This window comes from Megalopta genalis, unplaced genomic scaffold (assembly GCF_051020955.1).
Source record: "Megalopta genalis isolate 19385.01 unplaced genomic scaffold, iyMegGena1_principal scaffold0026, whole genome shotgun sequence".
NCBI classification, from domain to species: domain Eukaryota; kingdom Metazoa; phylum Arthropoda; class Insecta; order Hymenoptera; family Halictidae; genus Megalopta; species Megalopta genalis.
In genome coordinates this window covers 716,325-740,733 of record NW_027476096.1, presented here as the reverse complement: position 1 = coordinate 740,733, position 24,409 = coordinate 716,325, and the positions used below count along the sequence as shown (strand labels likewise).

The window sequence follows — 24,409 nt, the reverse complement described above, 5'->3', positions numbered from 1 at the left end:
TAAATATACATTCTGTTTTGTACACATATATTGTATATACTTACAGCCCTCCCGGACTCGTATGTGGCAGCGATTTCTCGCTGCCGCGCTAAAATAGAGTCAAGCGACTCTTCGGCGTTCCCCGCTGCCGCGGTGGCTGTTGGCGGCGCGGAGGATGACTCCGCTGCCGCGATTGCTGTTGGCGGCGCGGAGGATGTCTCCGCTGCCGCGGTCGCTGCTGTCGGCGCGGAAGAAATCTCCGCTGCTGCGGTCGCTCTATCCGTGGCGGAGGTTTCCTCCGCTGCTGTGTCCGTAACTTTATCCATCTCACTTGTAACTTCCATAGTTCTAAGAAAAAAAATAATATTATTTAATCAGCAACAAGCAACCAGCCGCAAATATTTGTGTTACACAACCATGGTAACGAAGCCTCTCGCATTCCTAATTGTAGCGAAACAAATGAATCATACCAAGAATGTAAAAAATCTTGTATAATAAACAGATATGTAAACTATGTATATATGGTATTATTTAAGAATACTAAATGCAAATTAGAAATGCGCGTATCCGCTTCCTGTTACTTGCCAAGCATGTTTTTGGACCGTACGAAAATGTGCGGTCTTTGAGGGCGTGTCAAATGCGCAGAGCCTCGTCCGCAATGTGTTAAAATCACTAGAACAAATTTCTACAAACGTTTACGCACATTTCTAACTTGCATTTAGTATTCTTAAATAATACTATATATTATACATAGTTTACATATCTGTTTATTATATAAGATTTTTTACATTCTTGGAATGATTCATTTGTTTCGCTACAATTACTTACGATTGCGAGAGGCTTCGTTACCATGGTTGTGTAACAGAAATATTTGCGGCTGGTTGCTTGTTGCTGATTAAATAATATTATTTTTTTTTTTTAGAACTATGGAAGTTACACTGCAGACAGTTACGGACGCATCAGCGGAGGAAACTTCCGCCACGGAGAGAGCGACCGCAGCAGCGGAGATTTCTTCCGCGCCGACAGCAGCGACCGCGGCAGCGGAGACATCCTCCGCGCCGACAGCAGCAACCGCGGCAGCGGAGTCATCCTCCGCGCCGCCAACTGCCACCAGAAATCGCTGCCACATACGAGTCCGGGAGGACTGTAAGTATATGCAATATATGTGTACAAAACAGAATGTATATTTATAATATATATACTTCTAATTCTGCTGTTATGTTACAGTCCAAATGGCGAAATATACTTGGCCAACTGGCCAGAGGGGTGGCCAGGCCAAACCTGGCTAATTTGGTAGCGGCGAATGTAAGTAAATGAAAAATACTTTTATATATAATATAATATAATATAGTAATATGTATAATAACAAATAATAATAATAATATATACTTATACGTTGCAGAGAGAGCTGAAGAAGCTACTAAAGAAAAATATTTATGGCCCCCAGAAGAGGGGGGAAAAAGAAAAGGAAGTGGTGGAAGTGGTGGAAGAGGAGGGAGCGGAGGAAGAGGAGGAAGAGGAGTGGGGAGTTCAAAGTATATTTTAAATTTCTATTAATAAAAGGATCGTTTTTACCATATCTGCTGTTTATTTTATTTACGAATTGGTGGATGTTGGGTTTTGGTGGAGGAAATGAAGCGTTTTTGATTGGAGATGGGTGTGTCGGAAGGAACTTGAAATGAGGAGTGGGAAACTGTTCGAAAGTTCGGGTTGTAATTTTTCCGTTTTGTGAAATATGGAATTTATGATTCGTGTTGTCCGTTCGTCGGGTCGAAGGGTATTTTCGTTCGGATGCGTTTTTTACTGTCCCAGGTATATTGCTTAATTGCTCAAGGGATGGCCAGGTACGTTCGACCTTCAGTGTTGCCGTGGCAACAATAATAAATGTCAAGAACCATAAATAGAATTAATACCAATCAATATTAAAATTCCTACATCACCTACCCGATTACTTAAAATTGTTAGAGTCCCAGAATTTAATCTATTTTTATTTTGATAATAAATTAATAAACAAGATGAAATAAACCCCAATCCACCCTAACTTCGTGACAACTGTTCGTATCAAGCAAGATGGACGTGCCAATATTCCAGTGAGCAGTTCGGGAGTTGGATATATCGATTCAGAAAAGTCTAAGCTGGGGGGCTTCGGATGTAGAAAGGACCATTTCTGTATTATTGTTCAGATATTTACAGTATTCGACGAGCGTTCTTGCTGCAACTGCCGCGCCGCTCACGACTGCCCCGCCGCTCACGACTGCCCCGCACGCCACCTTCAGTTTCATGAAACTTAGTTTGTGAAACAGTTTTGACGACATGGCAACATTGCGGCGAGGAATGAAATGTGGCAACCATGTTTAGTCGCTATCCTTCTCTTTTAGCTTGCTTTCTCTCTTCCGTTACATTTTTACCGATACCCGTGATCACAGAAACATATGCGTGCGCCACCTGCCGATCGAAAATATTTCTAATTTGGTTTGTCTAATGTCCGTTCGCACAACTGCAGCGCGACGATCCGTTACGGCCCTCTTAATATCGATTAGCTTTATGTGTGTTTAATTTTCTTTTTTTTCAATAAAAATTAACTCTGTTACAATTATTTGCGTTGCCTGTAAAAATTCAACATAAATGTTTTAAGTGCAATCAGCTCGGACATTTAGCCAACCAGTGCACAAATCTTCACGTCAGTCGATCATGTACACCAGCACGGACTCGAGTCTTTGCGAATCTTTGCATCCAATGGATGAAAAGACACTCCGTGAGATTATCAGCGGAGATGATATCAATCATCCACCCTTGGAGGTCTTGGCGTCTCTCGACGTCATTCCGGATTTGACGAACGAAACAATAAACTACCTACGTAATCAAAAGGTAGAAATCCGTCCTGAAGACCGTGAAGTTCTGGAACAAGTCACAATTTTCCAGGCTCGTACAAAGGTGGCAAAAGCAAGAGCAACTACGCCGGTTGCAGCATATGCAGGTGATGATCCGTACATTGAAAAGACGGCGAAGCACCTGACCCAGGTCATAGCCAGTCATAAATTGTTCCTTGAACAATTAGGTGTCGTGGAGAACGAAAAGCAGAAGTTAATTCCTAAACTTCTTGTTCCACCAACTTATGAAGTTCCCGAGGGATACACTAGAACTGATGTTGTGTATCGGGGATCTAGGATGTACGTCCCTAATATGTATGCCGGTGACCCCTTTGTCTGTCCAGCCGAACAGCGTCAACTGGTTGACGAGAATAGGATGGTAAACTATGACAACATGGTTGTCAGGTACCAGGACTTACTGCAATGTGTCGCACGCAAGTGTTGTTGTGCCCTAAAGACTATTGACTTCAATAACGTCACTGGAACGATGGCACAACTTGTTGGTAGTATACTTGAGGTGCACCGTGGTCTGAATTACAGACTTACATGGTGTGCAAGAAGAGTCATAGCCAAACCTGAAGCCAGTACGAACGAGTTAGTACCACATATATATGCCAGACAATTCCCCAACGAGTCAACACAACCACAGGAAGATTGCCAACAGATGGAGTCAACCGACTTAGTGGACGAAGAGAACGATTTTTAGTAGACTCGGGCTCAGGAATGCAATCCGATTATCAGCAAATATACTAGCAGGTCATTTATTATTATCCTTACTAGGATCAGCTATAAATATTTCATCTATTATTATTTTAATTGTCATACAAAATTTATTAATCATTTTAGAAATATCTTTTTCAATCATTCAATCATATGTATTTATTATTCTCAGACTTTTATATTATAATGAATCTTTATAATATGATAATTTCAAAAAATTTAATAAAACGACACAGAGACACTAAGACCGAACCTTGCGAAAAACGCGTATTTTTTATGGGAAACGACAAACATGAAGTTAACGAACGAACTAATATTAAACTTTACGGAAAACAAAACACGTTTTATATAGTAGAGTCAGACTTTCCGATAATAGAGCATGGAATTTTCGGACTTAATAACAAGCTTATGTTACAGAGAGAAAACACTTTACGGCCTGGAGAAACGAAAACTCATTGTTGGTATATACAACGATACTCACACACACATGTCTACAGGGGCAATAAATAAAGGTACAACCCAGAGCTTCATAAATGCAGGTACAAGCCCGACCTTCTGAAGGAATAGTATAAAAGGACTGCACGTTCCAGTGCGAGAAGCTACTTCCCATAGAACTACAGAGGCGTTCGTCAGCCTAGAAGACGATCTGTCAGACAGTATCTCCGCGACTTCACATACAGTCACTCTTCTTCACACAAAGTACATTTTATATCCGCTAGATGCTTTATTAAATACTGAATCATATTTGTATTGCATTATTAGTAAATAAACAATTAGCAAATTCCGACACTCATACCGTATATGGGAAATGGCATGGGAATGTACTGCAAAAGCGGAGCGAAAGAATGAAAATCTGATTGCCAGGCTCATCCGCGAGGATAAACGACTCTCTGAAGCCGAAGGAGAAAAATATCGAAGCCTCATGAAGCCTCAGCTCAGCAGAAAATAAAGAAAAACTCAAAAGAAGAGGGGGGGGGGGGGAAGAAAAAAAGAAAACTAACGAGCGACACTCGATAGTAAGAAAATGCAGCACATCGTTGTCGAGTGAGGGAGGATCCGAGCATCCTCCTGGGATCTACGAAAAGGATCGACCACCTAGATATCGTCATCCACTGGCAGAGGCGCTGCCTGGAGACGACACCCGACAACCGAGGATTCCAGGAGGATTTCAACTAGGCCGAGACTGCGTAATCCCACTCCTAGTGTGGCCATCGCCTGGAGTTAGGCGAGATTCCTGTACCTGCGACGACGTGGATCTGTCGACAGATCAGTGGACATCACGAGGTGCCGCGACACTTCACAGATAATAGAGGCCACGCTAGGACAGAGCATATACGGCTCGATTCTAGACGGCTCACTGCCTCGCCAGGACGACTGCAACAGCAAAAAAAATAAAAAAGGAAATAGGAGTAAGATCTCTGCACCAGATAGATTTGGCATCCCTGTAACTTTTATCGCTGATGCTGGGCCTATCAACTATACCGAAGCGATCAAGAGTTCCGGAACAAGTGAATGGAAAGCGGCAATGGAGAAGGAAATAAAAGCCCTGGAGGAGAATAACACTTGGAAACTGGTAAAATTACCGACAGGTAAGAGAGTGATAGGCAGCAAATGGATATTTGTAGTTAAGGGAAATACAACAGAAAATATCGATAGATATAGAGCACGTTTGGTGGCAAGAGGATATTCTCAAAGAGAAGGCATAGGCTACAATGACACCTTTGCACCTGTTAGTGCACAACACTAATGTTCTTTATGACACGGCTGTTTTTGAGCTTAGGATTTTTAATAAAAAGGAGGAGTCAAAGGAGCAGATTGCGGATATATATATGTTAATTTATTAAATTTTAATTTAAATAATTCCGTGTCCGAACACAATTTAACGAACGATTCGCAAAGCTAATTTAACCCGAGAAAGATAACCCACGTCGCAGAGGCGCCTGCGAAATAAACAACTGACTGCACCGTGGATGACGCAAAGACTGGAAGCACCCACTTTGCCAAGGCATGTGCGAAGCAACATTGAAAATATTCTTCCAAAATCTGCTGTACAGGCTTCCACAGATGATGAAGAAGAACCCTCAGCCAAAAAAAGGCGTTATTGCAGTCTTTGCACGTCTAAAAAGAAAAGAATGTCAAAGATGACCTGTGCCAAATGCAAAAAGACAGTTTGTGGTGAACACAAGAAAGGCGTTTGTCATGACTGTCTCTAAAGAAATTTTTTATAATATTATAGTTTTTTTTACACTGATTATATTATAGTCTACTAGTTTGTAAGGATAAAACACTATTTTTTGTGATATTTTACGGGATTTGTTCCAATAAACCGAAGACTGTTGATTTTTGTTAATTTTTCATCGAGGTCTAGTGATTTAAGTTTAAAATTACTTAAAATATAAAAAAATATAATATAAATGCATTTTATTTTTACAATAATGCCAAACCTTTAAAATGACTAGATTAACTTAAATAAATATCCATTGTTAGTATAAAATTGACGCCTTAGAAAAGCATGCGCCTCTGAAGCGTATGGTTATCTTTTACGTACGTTGTCATATGGTTATCTTTCTAGGGTTAATAAATAATAATCGCATTAAAGGTCGTAAGGGATATGTTTGTTAGAGAAATATGAAGAATATCCATGAGAAACTGACCCATTTAGTTGTAAATCGACCTCGTACAATGTATGATGAACTGCATAGCTGATCTGTATCCGACGGCGACGAACAGAAGGATGTTTCCAGGCAGGCTATTCCAACGATCACTTTTACTATACTATCAGTACACACTGATCACTTATCAGACATATTAGGGTGTCCCGTAAGTTTCTTCCCCCTTTTTTATGCGAAATGAATACACGATATTTTTTGTTTAAGATGGATTTATTATGTTATATATGAACCGTTCTGTTCTATAACCTTCTTCCATCTTTCAGGAAGCCTCATTATGCCCTCTTTCCAAAATTGTTGAAGCTTACTTGTAAAATATTCATCTAGGTGCGTTTTTATTTCGCTTATGGATTTGAAAAATTTACCACGAAGAGAATTTTTTAAGGAGAGGAACAAGTAGTAATCGGATGGAGCAAGGTCTGGGGAGTATGGAGGATGATGTAGAACGTCCCAATCAAACTGTAATAATTTTTGCCTTACGGCTAACGCAACATGCGGTCTTGCCGATTCTGGCCGTTTTTCTGCTATGGCGGCTTTCAGTTGATCCAGTTGATTGCAATATTTGTCAGCATTGATCGTATCACCTTGAGGAAGGAGCTCGTAGTACACTACACCTTTCCAGTCCCACCAAATGCACAGAAGAACCTTCTTCGGATGAAGTCCAGGCTTCGCAACAGTTGAAGGGCTATTTTCCTTGGACCAAGTGCGTTTTCGATGCACATTTTGGTATAAAATTCAAGTCTCGTCTCCAGTGACAAGCCTCTTTAAGAAAGGATCCCTTTCATGTCGCTGGAGAAGCAAATCGCACGTAGAGACACGGTTCATAAGGCCGGTCTCCGTCAATAGGTGTGGAACTCAAACTTCATATCGATTCGCATATCCCATCTTGATTAAATGTTTATGTACCGTTGTCTTGGGAATATTAGTGGCATCCACTATCTCACGCACACTATATCGTGGATTTTCAGTGAGCACAGTCTTGATAATGTCCGTATTAGTCGATGCTGGGTGGCCGCTGCGGTCTTCATCTTTCAACTTGAAATTGCCAGCTCTAAATTTCTTAAACCAATCGCGGACGGTCCTAATAGTGGTAGTACCACTCCCGTAAACGGTGCAAATTTCGTCTGCAGTGTCCTTTGCACTATTGCCTTTTTTAAAGCCATGAAGCATAACATGCCGCAAATACATCTTTTGGCTCTCCATATTGAACGGTGCAGAAAAGATTTTAAAAGAGACTTTGTCACCAATGAAACGTACTTTGAAAGAGCTCTGGGACGACTGAAACCGATGCCATAAACGGCTAAGAGATAAGCCTGCATGTTTATATAAACACAGCCACTTAGAGTCACTCATAGCGTGGCGCGGAAGAAACTTATGGGACAACCTAATACATACATCAATATATATGGCCCCGAAAAGAGCCGATTTTTTAATGCGACGCGTTCAAAGTTCGCACCGTTAACAACACGCACCGCGTTGACACATTTCGTAATGTTCTCCTGAACCCTTTGCAGCATCCTTGGAGTAAACAAGTTGCAGTTCGTTCTTCTTCCGAAGTTCAGAAGTTCCAATCTTCTGAACTTCTTCAGAAGTTCCAATCTTCTGAACTTCTTCAGAAGTTCCAATCTTCTGCAGTTCGTACGCAGTACGTGTTGTTAACGATACGAACTTTGAACGCGCAGCATCATAATATTGGCTCTTTTCAGGGCCATACATATTAACCCAGGAAAGTTCGTCCGCAGATATTATTGATATGCGATCAATGTTTAGTGATAATGCAGTGAAAGTGAACGTTGGAATAGTCTGCGTAAAAAAAACGTCATATCGTGTTTGGTCTCATTTTAATCAGAAAACTATGAGCAATATGTTAAAAAAAAATTGATTATACACGTGTATAGATTCGTCTAATTGATAATACACGTGTATAGATTCGTGTAATTCACGTGTATTCCGATATATGTTTACACGTATATTTTAGTACACGTGTACTGCTAATATTTTCTATTTTGCGTAATTATTTTGTGTAGAATCAAAAACCTGCTTTTTCAAGTACTTATTTTTTAATTATGCAGGTAATTTGAAAAAAATTACTCTGTTTTGTGGTTCCGTCTTCCGCTGTACCTGAAAATGTTGAAGGTTTATTCTACACATAATAATCATACAAAATAAAATGTGGATATCTTAGTAGCACATACATGTTGAATTAGTTATTGAAATAGACGGATGCACGTGTACCGAAATTCGCGTGTACATGTATATTTTCATACACTTTTAGTGGAATACACGTGTACGCGTGTGTCAAAAAATGCCACGGATCAAAACATGTGTACATTAATTACACGTGTACACGTGAAAATGAGTTAGACTTGAAGTAAAACTTGCTAATTTATATATTGTGTATGAAATATGTTTCCATTAATATCACCTTGTTGTATACAATTCTCTATATACCTTAAACTACACTACCCTAAAAGTACACATATTTGATCCCATTCGGAACGCGATCGTCCTCTAAATACTCTTCGTGTAATCGACTCACGAATTTATCCAGCCGCGAAATTTCGACCGCATGGAGGGGACTCGAAACGGGGACTCGATGCGAACAGATAAAAAAAAGAAATAAGCGTATCTTTATCGATGCGCGACCGCGTCGTATCGCGACACGGTCTGACCACATGAACGCACTCGAATTCGTTGTTTCCCGGTCATAGGGCAGACTGAAACTGGATCAATATTTTCGAGCCGGTATTCTTCGTAGCACAAATATTTTCTGGCGTTGCATGCGGAACAGGTTCGCGATCTTCTCGGGATTTGCGGCGTTTTTTTTTTGGTAGGCATCGTTCATTATTTCTTTTTGTTTTCTTTCTGTTATCGCAAGTCACGGCAGGTTGCGCGGAGGAGGTGCAAAATAATCTCACCTACGTGATCAGCCCCGGTTTTCCCAACCTCATTGACTGGCCCATGAACTGTTCAGTGGCCGTAAAGAAGATCGATAGGCAGGTCAGCCAGCTGAGGATCGATTTCGTCCACTTCAACATAGTAAGCGACGCAGCTTTATCATTCTTTGCTCCACTAACAGCATATTAACCCCGGAATACTACGCATTCGTGATTTCAGCGACACGCTTCCAACCCTTGCGCCTTACCCTCCCCCGTTTCCCTCCCGGTTTACCTACCTTTTACCGTCCTCTTTACCTCTTCCTTTTTCCTGCCATGAGTAAACGTTGGAGACTAGCGAATGCGTCCTCGGGACGGAAGTGTTGACCTTTAATTGCCGCGGCTACAGGGTTCACCAACCGAAATTACCGTTCCCGCTGCACCGACAATGTCCCTCGGTTCGTATTGTAAGAGCTCCGTGGGGGAATATGTAAAATTCAGGCGTGACGACGCATGAAATTACGTTGTTGTAAATTAACCGAACATCTTTGGGGAGGAGGTGAATCTTCAAAAGGCTATTCCTGTCTCAAGCTTTGAAAAAATCAATGTCCTTCACTTCAGAATATACAGCTCCGATTTTGGTGGTCTCTGAATATATTGGCGGCGACGTAGTTTTTGTTAGTTTTCGCGGGCATGCAGTGATTGTCAGAAATGTTGGCACAGATATACTATCGGTAACGAAAATATTGGGGCACTTCTTTTTAAAAAGGAATAGCTTTTTTTGAGTTGGACATAACGATTCGAATTTTTTTTTAAATGATATAGGGACAAAATGCTTGTTTTAAGCTTTGCTACTGTTTAGAATGACAAAAAAATGAACTCATTTTTTAACTCTTTTATCTGAGCTTAATTTTCAACATGCGTATAAATTACGGAGGTCTACGAAACGCATTACATATACGCAGTTCCTTATTTATATGCTCGCCACTATGTATAAAACGATGTGAATAATTATACACTCTACATTTTACACTTTTAATGATATTTGAACAGAACTTCAGATTTGTATATTTCTATGTTAGTAATAATATAAAATAAAAATATACAAATATATATGTCCTTTTGATCTTTATTTAAGTACCAGTAAAAGTGTAAAAATTTACATAACTCTACGAAGAATAACTATCGTTATTATTCATTTACTCTTTTCCAACATCGTACTGAGTTGGAATGGCGGGATTTCGTTGAACGTGTTGGTGAGACCGACCGAATTTATCGGTTGGTTAATTAATATTATTTATTTTCCGACAATTTATCACACATTGGCAATCGCCGCTGTTAGGGCGACCGTCGCACAGTAGTCGGTTTCCATATAAAGTTTCCATATAAAAAGCGGGAGAGGACATATGACAACTAAAATTACATATATTTAAGCCTTACATTATAAAATACAATTTTTGTTTTAGATTAAATTGTATTGAACATTCTCCTTATTTTCATGTTGTGAACATTGATCCGAAACCAGTAGTTCGATTGTTTCTTTGAGAAATGGTTTCGATTTCTTGATCGTTCTTTTGCTCATACACGAAAAATGAACGGCTCATGAGTTATAGTCTGCATATAATAAAAAAAAAATTTGTAATTATCCATATTGGTGTCTACAGAGTGCGAATAGTTGAAATATTGATATTTTACTCGATCTATTCAAAACATCTCGCGCAAGTCGGTAACCCATAGATATCACGATATGCTTTGTGGCACGTATCATTTTGGCATTATTATTATATGATTTCTCCAATAGCAGCTAATAGCAGCCAATTTTTATTTTGTTATTAGCGTAAGGCATCGCTCTTCGAAATGCGACCAAAGCGAACACTGAACTCTTCCGAACTTATAATTAACCCCTTGATATACAAATAAAACGCAATTTCGTACGCTTAGAAACAGTGCGTTTTATTTTGAAATGTGCTCTGCTTTATAATATTCAATCAGACTGATATATAATGTTAATGAACAATAATTAAGAGTAATATTGTAAAATAATAATTTAGTGGTTCTTTGAAGTATGATACATTTCAAACCATTTTGGAACATGTGGAGGAACTAGACATTTTTGACACTGCCAAGTTGTTTCGTTTCTTATAATTATGTTTCACACACACGTGGCATTTCTTTGTAGGATGTTTCTTTTTATCAGTCGATAGCATATATCGAGGAACATGTGCTGAATGTTTTGCTTGTAATCGAGTTGGGCATTCTCTGCAATAAAGCAATCAAGCATATCTTCTGCAATATATATATATATATATATATATATATATATATATATATATATATATATATATATATATTCAACTGAAAATTTACAATTGATTGCTTGAGTGAATTAGGTAACTTAGAATATAGGATATGAGCCGTTTATTTTGAAAGTGGCATAAGTCATTTTACCGTAATGAAAAGTGGTGATTTTTGAATGTTTATACGAAATTATTTATACTGAGAAAAATATCAGTATCCTGAGATAACAAATACAAGTAAATCTTCTCGAAAGTTAGCATCCATATTTTTAAACGTGTTAAAATGCAAACCCTTAAATATATCGACTTAAAAACGAAGTGACTTATGCCACTTTCAAAATAAACGGCTCACAAAAGCATAATAGATACCTATATCAAACATATATAAAAGAACATCTGTATATTCTTTGACACACTTTCGTGTGAAAGGGAAACATGCAAGAAATTGGTCTTGCTTGTCGACACCTCTCACACACATTCAAACGGTTGTACTTTACTACACAGCTGGGTTTTAAAATATTTTCTTCCTTACCTTCCCTCTTTCTTCTTATTTTTCCTGTGTCAACCATTTCTGCACTTGAATGTTTAGTACTTATTACATAAATATCTTTCTTACCAAGCCAGTGTAAGGGCAGAATATCTCTGCAAGATAATGTTTTTATATCTCCCTTTTTTAGTTTGTACGATGCCAGCTTTGTTGGCATATTTTTTCGATTCTTTCTGACCATTCCAATAACATTTATATTATTTCTATTCAAAATTTGGAATACTTTTGATAGCGAATTCCAATTTGATAATATAATACTTTTTCCTAAAATATGTTTGGCTAGTTTCATGACTACACTTTGCGATACAGGTACATCACTTCCTTCAGTTTTATCCTGTTCTGTGCAGATACTGAATTGGATTCACATAATTTGTAAAATTTAATTCGAAATCTCGTTTGGTTTTATGCGATAAATTGTACGTGATTCAGCCGCCCTCTAGATTTCATTAGGGATTCGTCCATGACCACATTTTTTTCTAGAATGTATAATTGTTGAAATTATTGTGTGGACCATAGATCGAACCTTCCGCATTCTGTCTTCTCTCTCATTGTCCATAAAATGACGAAAGTGCGTTATAGAGTTAGAGTTTTTTACCTGCTACATTATAATGCATAACAAAAAATTTGCTCTCACTTCATCAGTTGTTACTCGAAACCACTCTCCGTTCATTTTCGTATTCTGTACTATTTTCATTTGAGCTGCATATCTATTTGTTTTTCTGATTATCATAACACAGACGTGTTGTATTTGTTTCTAATCTTTGAAAATCAAGAGGCTTGATACTGGAAGTTGATATTTATAATATTGTCTTTTTAACAAAGTTTACAATGCCGCATGAAATAAATGACGTCGTTTACCAGACGTCATTGTATGTCAAGGGGTTAAAAAATGAAATGAAGATTCAACATATTCAATTAGACATAATTCAAAAAATGTGGTAGATAATAAAGTGTCCTGTGACATAATTTAAGTACACACTAAGTACGTCAAATTCTGTAAAAATTATTTATTTTCGAAGAACAAAATATTTATAAACGATGGTATAAGTTTAGGACTATTTGGAGATGGGCTGCTTTAAAGCAACCATCGATAGGACGATCATCGTTGAGGCGACGTAAGTCAGGACGACCTAAGTCAGGGTGATCTGAACGATCAGGGCGATCTAAGTGGGCGACTGTCTCGATCTCGTGGTGGTCGCCAATGCATCTATCTTCGTCTGGGCATTTATATCAGATATTAGAAACCAATTAGAAAAATGATGATGAAATACAGCGTTTAGATACATAAGCGCATTTCGGACAAATTCTAAACTGTAGATTTACTATTGTATTCGGAATTACTTTCATCGTAATAATAAACAATAAAATAACGGTAGAAAAGATCATAGTAAATAATAAGTCACATGTTTAATTAATTACTAGTGAATAAATTATGCATTATGGGGATATTTTTTAATACGTCTTTTGAAAGCCGACAGTTGGTTATTTATCACAAGAAAATGGGAAAATCATACAGAGATATAGCCAAATTATTAAATATAAGCAAGAGTAGTGTGACAGATATTCTACGTCGGTACATTCGCGAGAATCGAATTGATTTAATGCCTCAGAAAGGTCGTCAAAAATTATTCGACTCTCACGACCAACGCAAGATAATAAGAAAAATTAAGAAAGATCCTGGGCAAATTGTAGCGTAAAGTAAATACAAAATTAAACATTCCAAATCGAAGACCGACAGTGATGCACGGTGGTAGGAGTGTAATAGTGTGTATTGTCGACAAAATGAAGTATTTGGGCATTTTTAAAAAAGTTTAATTACAAGTGCTATAAATATGGATATACGTACAGTTTTATCCCTTAGCACTCCGAACCACTCTGGACGTTGGCTACCAGCTATTCAGCGCCACTTTTCGGCAGAAACGGGCATCTACAGACCCTCGTATTTATTATTTAGTATGATTTTGGAACTAACTAACATATTATAATGATATTGGACTCATATGAATTTGCCTGAAATCGAGAAATTTGCAAAAAAGTCAATATTTTATTTTTTATAATTTTGTTATCGTTTGTTTTATAATTTCGTTTTGTTGTTGTAATTACTATCTATGCGAACTCTTTCTCTCGTCGCCTTGTTACTTGGACGATATCACTATCACTGCTATCAAAACGATAGACTAACTGTAGAAGAAAACCTTCTACATATTTGTAGTAACATTTCTGTGTAACATTTCTAACATATCTGTATAAACGTCTATCTGGCGCTCATCTTCACTACTACTTGCGTCATGAGACTCATTCGTGTTTGAACGTTTTGCCATTGTTCTAATAAACAATATGAATAAATACATAGGTTGAAAATTTCTAATTGTTATTACTAACTCACAAGATGAAATTTACCAAAAAAACTTTTACCAAACAATTTATTTACCAAGAGAAGAATCACTTTTCTTCAAACCAGACTGAGATCAGCTTTGAAAATCTTTTCCTCCAGATTTTATGATTATAAATCTCACTATACAGTGCCTGCTATGTTCGCATACCGATCTTTCATCTACAAACTTGCCTTATCGCTCTTTTCAAGTGGCGCCTTTGAAGTGCTCGGACCGTCGTGAGCACGTCTCTCACGTTCTCGTCAAAACTCGCTGACATTTCTTGTATATATCTTAGTAATTTTACTATATTTTGATTTGATTTCTTGTGCCATTTCAAGAGAAAACTTCAGGGAAACATGCATGTCTCAAAAAGTTGCGCTGAAATAACTCAATTCCCCGTAATCACTAATAAACTTTAATGTCTCACGAGAGGGAACATCCGAGTGACATGCTAGAATTACGATGTCCCACGAGAGGGGACAGCGGAGTGCAAAGGGTTAAGTTTTATCAGGACAATGGTCCTAAACACAAGGCCAGTATTGTACAGGAATATTTATTTTACAATTGTTGAAAAGTAAATACATCCTCTTCCTCAATCGCCTGATTTAAATCCGATTGAAAATTTATGGGATCAATTTGACACATAGAAGAAAACCATATACGTATATTAGTTTTAGAGGTTTACATCAAGTAAAACTGACGCTTTAATATCGAAATGTGCAGTTCGTAAGTGGAAAATTTAGATTCCCAAAAGACTAAACTGGGGTGCTTCGGTTGTAGAAATATCCGTTTTGCAGTTATTGCGGAGATATTTGCAATATTCGGCCAGAGTGGTGTCAATTCACGAGCAAGACGACACAAGATGGCCGCCGCTAACAGTTTTTCGTAAATATCGAGAGATATAGAGCTCGAATCGAAAATTCACAACCGAAGACCCCGAGATAAGGCATGTACAGAGGCAGTGGAGTGTATTTTCAGTAGATTACTTAGTTAGTTAAGACACACGATTACTTGATTTGAATTGTATCGGAAACACCACCTCGAGCTTCCGACATTCTTCACTACTAGCGTCACAGTTCTCTTCCAACCAAAAGATGCACCACAGCGAGCTTGCCGGTAACTATAGTTACTTACAGTCGATAATACAGATCGACAAATTACAAATCAATAGCAAACCTGGCGAAATCTTGTAGCGAAACGATTCGTTTGAAGAGAGCAGGTCGGCGCACTCATGTGGTACATAGACATATGTAAATGATATTCTCTGTTGTATTGAGAATTCTTATAACTAACCCAACTGTGAGTTAGTTGTAAGAGTAAGCGTGAAAGCTTAGTAAGAGTAAGGGTGAAATCAGAGTAAACCTTATTTGTTTTAGGAAGGAAAAGGGATTTGTATGTAAGTTGCATTTATTTTCAATTGAAATAATTTGCAAATGATACATTTTTTTGTTTAAATATTTGGATATTATACAATTTTTCAATAATTTGAATATATGAAAAAAAAATTGTGAAATAAAAACTCCATTATTGAGAAACTGCATAATTTGAAAGTATTAAAATTCATGACACATTGACTTTAAAATTCAATTATTTTAACTATTTCAGGTCGTAGGGGTTAATAATTGTTGTTTATTTAACGTTGAACCTGGCGTGAATCTTTTTTAAAAGTGTAGCACTGAAAAGTGCTATTTTAAATATTCTTCTTATTCATTTAAATATCCTTCCTCTGGAAACATCCTCATTCATGATTTTTGTATCTGTTGCGCACGGCACAAAATTAAACCGCCGGAAGTCGTGAGGAGACGACACGATTTATTGATTTGGACTCCACAGTCCTTCGGTTTACAATCTTTGGAGCACGGCTGCGTTCGACGTATAAGATTTGAAGCACGGCTTCGTATGAACTATAAAATTGAAGCACGGCTGCGTATGGGCGCAAGGGGCATTAAATAAAACTTGACTGTTAACGATAACGATATCTTGGAGAATCCCTCGTTATCAAATTTGCGGCAGTTTATATAGACACCTGGCCGATGTTCAAGGAGAAGCATCGTCAGGCGTCGAAGGCCGGTCATTGCCTCCTAATGCAAAAACACCGCGTATACATTTAGGCCGAGGCGAGCGTTTGACGGTCGGGCCAACGCACGTCGATCGTGTTATTGTCTTACCGCCTCGCCGTTTATTCGACAAAAACGGCGAGACGGCGTACATCGAAAGTCGAACGTGCGTTGACCCGCGGTCCGCGATTCGGCCGGAACAGTATCCAATAAAATGTTTCTCTCTTTCCTGTCAATTTCTTTTTCTATAATATGCAGTAAAACAGCACAGTTGATAGTGCTAAATTATTTAAGTAATTGTGACGTAGCTTCAATGTTTTAGAATTAGACATACATAAAAACTTTCAGATTTTTAAAAGTAAAAATTTAATATAATAGTAATGCGTAAACATTTTTATTTCAAATAAATTAAACTTAGAAATACATAATTTAGATGTTGTTTCCCCGCTTACCTTGCCATTTTGGTCTAGATTTTCTTTCAGGGTAACGTTGAGGACAGTTTTTATTGCGATTGACCTGCCCCCTTTTAACGAAAGATAGTGCTACATGGTTTGGCTCGGATTTGGCACGTATGAGGCGTTGAGGCCGTTTGAGGCCGAAATTTGATATAATAACGTAAGCTCAAATTCATGTCAAATTTAGGACAAACTGCTTACTGGGTATAAATGTGGTTAATACTATTTCGGCTGTAAAAGTTCTTGCTTTTGATTTATTATATCCTTTGAAAAAATTACAAAAATTGCAATGTTTGCTATTTTGCAACTGTCTCAGAAGATGTGCTCTTTTTGTATTTCGTATTTTCGAAAACTCATCTTCGCTGTATCTAACAATTCTTTTAAAGAAGAATGATTTACTACGTTTCGTATTCTACGAATTCTTTCTGCAGCAGAATACTCACAATATGACTTTTTCCTGTATTATTGTGTACTACACATGATGATTTTGGTATTTTCATGTTCGGCGTAGATAGAGGTTGTGGTATCGTTTATTATTCTTAATAACCACTAAAAAGAGGTACTCTTATTAGAAAGGCTTGATATTTCATTGTATAAAAAGGCTCAAAGTATGGTACACAGTAATCAGAACATCACGAGCAAGATGAGAAGTTTTGTCAGGTGAAATGTCCTACTTTCAAAATGCTCTACTTTAAATGGCTATAGTAACTAAAATATTTATTCAATTTCAATAATTTCTTCATTTCGGAGGTCCATTGGTCTTCGTAAAGCAATACAAATTTCTTTATTATCAATTTGAAAGAGTTCATTTTTTAACAGAATGTCAATGAATTTCGCTCAGTGTGCAGCGTGAGGTGTGTCCGTGAAGTAAACAATTGCAATTCTGAACGACAGTCAAACTGGCTCTGATGCAGGATTTCTTGAGCATGGATCGCTTTGCGTAGATAATTTTCCTGACTGCAATGATCGTGACTGCAGAATGCATTTTGCCGCAATGCCACGCTCGACCTGGTAAAATAAGCAGTATAAACATAAGGATCAAAAAGGCAGTCCAGGTTGCAATAAATAAATTCATTTATGGGCTTCTTCATGTATTGGGCTTGCTGCTGCAGAATTTACCACCTACCACTATCTATTTAGTGGAGGTGTTACCTTTCCTTGGTTTTGTCGTGTTTACTACACATCTCCTCTTCATCCCCCTCTCTTTTTTGTTATTCTTGGTTTTGTTAATATTGTGCTGCATAAGAGATTTTTTATGTGTGGGCATTGCTGTATATTCTGTCCATTGGTGTATAGTCTATCCATTAGTGTATAGTCTGTGCATCGGTGTATAGTGTGTGCATCGGTGTATAGTGTGTGCATCGGTGTATAGTGTGTGCATCGGTGTATAGTGTGTGCATCGGTGTATAGTGTGTGCATCGGTGTATAGTGTGTGCATCGGTGTATAGTGTGTGCATTGGTGTATAGTATGTCCATTGGTGTATAGTTTTTTTTCAAGAGGAGGGGAATGCATTACGCACACCGTCCTAAAGATGTAGAATGGATAAGAGTGTCGGACTCCCTGGATAAGTAGTGGAAGGCCCGGTATACCCACTAAACCCCTCCTCGGGCATCAGCCCTCAAAGCTTCTTGAAATCCCCACCGCGGTGTCCCCTCTCGGGATTCCTGCATGGAGGGGTGAGCTGCACTCACAAGTGCCTAAAGCCGTTTGACGAGGGCCGCGGCTAGCCACTACTCCTTACCCTCGAGCGATCAGGTGGGCGCCTGTGTCTAGCTGGCCGGCTGTGATCCTCGCGGTTGAGGGTCTCTTTACGTGAGATAACCATTTTAACGAATACCATAAAAGAGCCCCTAGTTCCATTGTCCCTCAACAGTGGTACGATTCTGTCAACATTGATAGGACCGACAGTCGCCTCCAGCGTCGCCCTTTGCTCTGCGAAACCCCCACATCGCACCTCAGTGTGCTCAGGGTCGTCAGGGCCCAGCCCACACACCAGGCAATCTGTGTCAGGCCTTTTCCCGATCCTGCACAGGAACTCGGAGAGACACCCATGCCCCGCAAGTAGCTGAGTCGTGTGAAAATCAAGGATTTTCGGACCCCACTCAACCCAGTCGCCTATGATCGGAATCAGGCGTTAAGTCCAGCGTCCATCCTTTCCGGAGTCTCATTGCGCTTGTCACGTAGTTCCAGAGGCAAGCTTTTCCTCTCTCTTCACACGATCAACTTGGAGCCTGTAGCCCGCCGAGTCCCTATCTAGGGTCGACAGCCGATGGAAGACTCTAAGCATCTCCTTGGCCGCCAACACCAGGAGGGAATGCCAGCCAAAACACACACAGCCCCGAGGGAGGCGGTACGATACGCCCTCACCACGCGGGCCAGAATAGACTTCTGCACCTCGCGACCGTTCGCTGCGTGCGCCCAGGCGGGAGCTGCATACAGGATCACGGACTCGACCACCCTGTGGGTATACCGGGCCTTCCACTACTTATCCAGGGAGTCCCACACTCTCATCCATTCTACATCCTTAGGGCGGTGTGCGTAATAGTAGAACAGCTGAGACCAATACCCCCCCCCCCCCCCCCCGGCGCCACCCATGTTCGGAAGCAGACCCGCATAACTCATGGCCCGCTCGCAATGCCGCCTGGCGTGAGCGCAGAACATCTGACTCCCCTCGAGCAGCAGCCCGAGGTAAGAGACAGAAGATCCGCAGCACATATCGCCCGTACTCATCAGTGCCCGTAAAGAATCCGGCGCCCTCCTGCTCGTGAGATGTATATACTCGGTCTTTTTCACTGCCAGGAACAACCCGTTCGAGGCGAACCACTCCCTGGGCCTTGTCCACTACCATGGTGAGGAGACTCACCGCCCGTTCCGATGACCTGCAAGAAACTGCAATTATCACGTCGTCAACATAGTCTATTATGTTGCACTTCTTGAGGAGTGCCAACCACTAATAGGTCATCATATTGCACGTTCCACAGTAAGGGCCCCAGAACCGAGCCTTGAGGGACCCCAGCATATACTGCGAAACGTGCTGTACCTGCGGATATAAATCTATTGCTTAAATAGCTTCTTACCAGGGCCAAGAGCCGAGGAAAGACGCCCCTAGCGACCAGAGCCCTGAGGTTATTGCCTCAGAGCACCGCGTTGAAGGCATTCCTTACATCCAGGGCAACAGCAATGCAGTGTTGGCCCCTGTTTTTCGCTGCGTCCCACAAATTCATGAGGCGCAGCATCGCATCAACAGTACACCTGTTTTTGGTGAAACCAAACTAGTTTTCTGCAAAGGTGACCCTGGACTCCAGACGATCCTTCAGGCAGTACTCCAGGGCCTTGGCCAGGTTTGATAAGAGGCACAAGGGGCGCCACGATTCCGGCCCGCCAGGCCTGGCCTTCTTGGGGATCAGAACCAGCCGACCCACCTTCCAAGCGTCTGGGAAATATCCCAGAGAAAAGCACGCATAGAAAAGGTGGGCCATATGGCCGGGAACCTCACGCTCAAGAGCCCAGACCACAGCTGAGGGGATGCCGTCGAGCCCCGCCGCCCGTTTCTTAATTTTGGCAATGGTCTCTTTTGCCTCCCCCTCGGAGATGGGAGGATCGACGTCGTGTTCGCCCCTACAATAATCGGGGGGAGGCTGAAAAACCTCCTCAGCTGGAGGGGAGGTCGCGAAGAGCCTCTCAACTTCGGCGAAGACCTCGGCCGGGCCGAGGACCGTCGGCAGGTGTCGCCCCTTGAGGGTGTTCACCACCCACTGATAGGTCCATTGGTGTATAGTCATGGTGTGTGAAACCTCACAAGTGGAAGGAATCATCCAATCCCATTTCTGATGGTTAATTCTCCCACTCTTATTTCCCTGGAAGATAGTCGTAAAGCGTTCAGATGTCTGAAAGTTCTGAGCATAACTATCCCGTTGTGGAGAGGGGGTCAGGTCCACATGTTTGGGACGCTAACAGTTGGTACACCCACCAGCCATCCCCCGATGCAAGACTGAACGATATCCCGTTGCCACGTCGGGCAGCTTGAGGTTGGGTATTTTTTATAGAGATGTCATCCCTGCGGTTCAGCCAATTAAGGCAAGATCTCCCCACACTTATAGAACATGACCAGAGAGTACGGTATGGATCCTGGTTCAGTAGAACACCCTGCTTTGCAATTACAATTTGTAATCATTAGATTGCGGATCGTTGTCTAAAATATCAATTTTCTGTATTCATTGCAAGAGATGATTTCTGGACGTACAATTAATTGTTTCGTTCATAATTTTGATACGATTAAAACTGTGACTAATCAATTATTTTAATTTATCCACTGGCTTGAATTGTGACTAAAAGGTTTGGTCATAAACGCATAAAATCCCCAGTGTGGTAATCATGGAATAGATAGAAAATGGAATAGATTATTGTTTTGTATCTCAGGTTTTAATACTAGTATTTTCCGAGAAGATAGAATGCGTAGTGTTCTGATAACATATTTTTCTTACTGAAATAACATAAAGGTAATACAAACACATGTGTTTACAAATGCAAGAAGTGCCGTGAAGCGCAATTAGATAAATTGTTAAATATTTCACAATAGTTCTACTACTGTTTTAGAATCCTTATTATTAAAAATTATGTTATTTACAGGCGAAGAATGAAAAAAAAGATAAATATTTCTATCTATGATTTAATATGCAGTGCATCCCAAAAGTCCTGGAACGGTCAAATATTTTAAATACAGGATATTTTAGAAAAAAAATGTTTCGTTCAAAAGTTTTCAGGTTTCGAATGTTCCACTATTGGAACATTACAATATTCCATCCATCCTTGGGTGAAAGGGTGTGAATGTCACATGAAGGTAAACAATTTTTTTTTAGATGGAACATCTGACTTTTGATCCTGCGATATATAAACTGCTTTCAGTGTGTTTCTAGAACACTGCAATATGGCTTACTTTTTTAAAAATTGCCTGAGTTATAATCTTTAGAAATTACGGTGCCGCCAGTGTAAAGTCCGACCATACAACCTCCACATGGTGCAATCTGGATAAAGCTAATGCTGGCTCTTATGGATCGTTATAGGGTCAACCTAACGCTAGGACAGGCGTATGTGACGGAGATATCATGGAAATCAGAAACGGCAAGAGCGTATTCCAAATGTGCGGCTGGAACAGTGGCCAACATTGTAAGTAAAATCTCTGTATAAATTAAAATTTCAAATCGTTTGTATAGTTACATATCGATGTACGTAGTTCGAATATGCATAGAATAGGAATGTTGACGTAACGTGGATATCGGTGCTTCAATTTTGGATTTCTCAATACCTTTATATTCACTGAACGTGGAAGGATTCAACAGACATATTTCTACAAAAAATGATTTCGAAGGGGGGTATTGATCGCGCGCGCGGCTTTGGAAGCGCGCTGGCACCTTTTAAAACGCAGTACATATTGGACTGAATGACTTTTGAATTTTTTTCAGACATTAGACTGCTTAGTTTACTAGACAATAAGTGCACTAATTGTTGTAAAAGTTGCTAATTGGTTGGAATAATAATTAATGCTTTTTCAACTTTTCTAGTCTGAGGTTATAACGGAATTTTAAAAAATGAGTTTTGTAGATCAGGGTAACTTACACTCACATCGAAAATTTAATCGAAATCGATCAATGTAGTACTTACACATACAATTGGATTTAATAGTGAATATTAATAAAAGTAATTGTCCACTACATTTCCACAACATTTTGTTACATTCTCTGAATGTACAGTTCTGGACAAAAATAAATCTTAGAAAATAAGTTGAACTATTGATGACTATAATTTTACAGAATTGTTTTCTTTAAAAATTTAAAATATAGAAAGTAGAAACTGAAATATTAATGTTAAAAAATGACAGCATTAGAAACGGTCGTAAAAGTATAAATTAACCTTATCTTAAATTTAAAAAAATACGGTAGAATACGTGGTTAGAATGATACACATTCTACCTAAACTAACGTGACGATATAATGAAATAAAAATGATACATTTTGTAAATTAATATGACAATAACGCATAAACTGAGTAAAAAATAATAATAATATAATAATATGGAATATAGAATATATAGTAATTTTTTATGTATATGGTAACGGTTATGGTTATGTGTAATTTAAAATTTTACGCGTACATTTATATACATACAAATACAAGAAATAATTTACGTTTATCGATATAAATATTACTATTAATAGAATTAGCGAAGTTATTACATTTAGTTTATATCTATATTTTTTAACAAGCTTAATACGTCTGACGGAAATTAGTTATTACATTTTTAAATTTTATACAATCTTTTTTTGAACAGTTCCTCATATTACATTCTCTATAATATTTTGTTGTCTTATTCGTTGCTTCCTGCGCCTGTTCTGACAATTGCCTAATAAGAAGACGTGAATGCACGGATCTATGTAATAAAATTTTATGCACCGTTTGGGATATACAATACCACGGATATTCTTTTATATAAAGTTCTGTTGTCTCGAAACAATATTTCTAAAATAAACGTTCATCAAGATAATGGGCAAGGAGGAAATTTCTTCCAGTCTATGGAAGGATTTTGTTTATCAAAATATGTTCTGGCGGTTCGTGGTAAATGAGAACGTGCGATCTTTATTCTGCTTTTAGTATTACTAGAATGAAAACTAAAATGTGTTAAACAACGTTCTAAAACGAGAAATATAAACAGGCAATTTTATTCAACTGTTACAACTGCCGTGGATAGTACTTTTTTGGCGGTTATGACGCCATGTTTGGGAGACAGGAAAAAGAGAGGGAAACGTTTCGTCCGGGATCCGCTAGAGGACTAGGAAGGCAGATGCTTTACTTTGCTAGCCGCCGCGCTCAGGTAGCGGGTGAGCAGTGGCGAGCGATGCGACGCCACAATACTTACAGGAAATTTAAAAGCTAGTACCGAGAAATTTGGAATTTTGAATGACTACACTTCAGGTCTGACTAAGAGCTCGGTTGTGAGTGATCCATAACATGGTAAAATGCAACAAATGTAGCCAACGTTTGTGTCAGCTAGAGAATAAACTCTGATACCCAATTTTGTCGGTTTCTTCTGATGAACGAAATTCGGCCCTTGAATTTTACCGTCGACTCGTCTACACATATTTGCTCGGCCGGTATAAAATAATCCAAGAATTTTGAATTCACGTAGTCTAAAAAGCAACTTGCTCGTTGTAGGCGTATTCCCGGATTCGCATTCTGTCGCGCACGGCGCAAAGTAACAGCCGGAGTCCACGTAAATTTGTATATAAAAATTGGAGCACGGCTTCGATCAGCGTATGGGCGCAAGGGCGCGGAATAATACTCGAATTGAAACCTCCCAGGGGAGCGTTAATAAATGCCATCGTTATTTATTATGCGGCAGTGTATATAGACACCTGGCCGATGTTCAAGAGGAAGCATCGTCAGGCGTAGCATCCAGAATATTTGACTGAATCTATCTCTTGTAAATGTTTCTGAATAGAAAGGAATATAACTGATGTTATTCCTCGACCAATATTCATGCGAATTGGCCAACGGCATTGTGCCCAT

The 24,409-nt window shown here is 39.3% G+C and overlaps 1 protein-coding gene across 1 annotated transcript in view; it reads left to right on the top strand.

Annotated features, from left to right (window-relative positions):
* The window catches only part of LOC143260964 (uncharacterized), a 178,326-nt gene that overhangs the window by 94,347 nt on the left and 59,570 nt on the right, over positions 1–24,409 (top strand). Inside the window, exons 4-5 of the mRNA XM_076527602.1 lie at positions 9,117–9,277; positions 21,910–22,012. Of these exons, the coding sequence (XP_076383717.1) occupies positions 9,117–9,277; positions 21,910–22,012 (264 nt within the window). The remainder of the gene's footprint in view (positions 1–9,116; positions 9,278–21,909; positions 22,013–24,409) is intronic.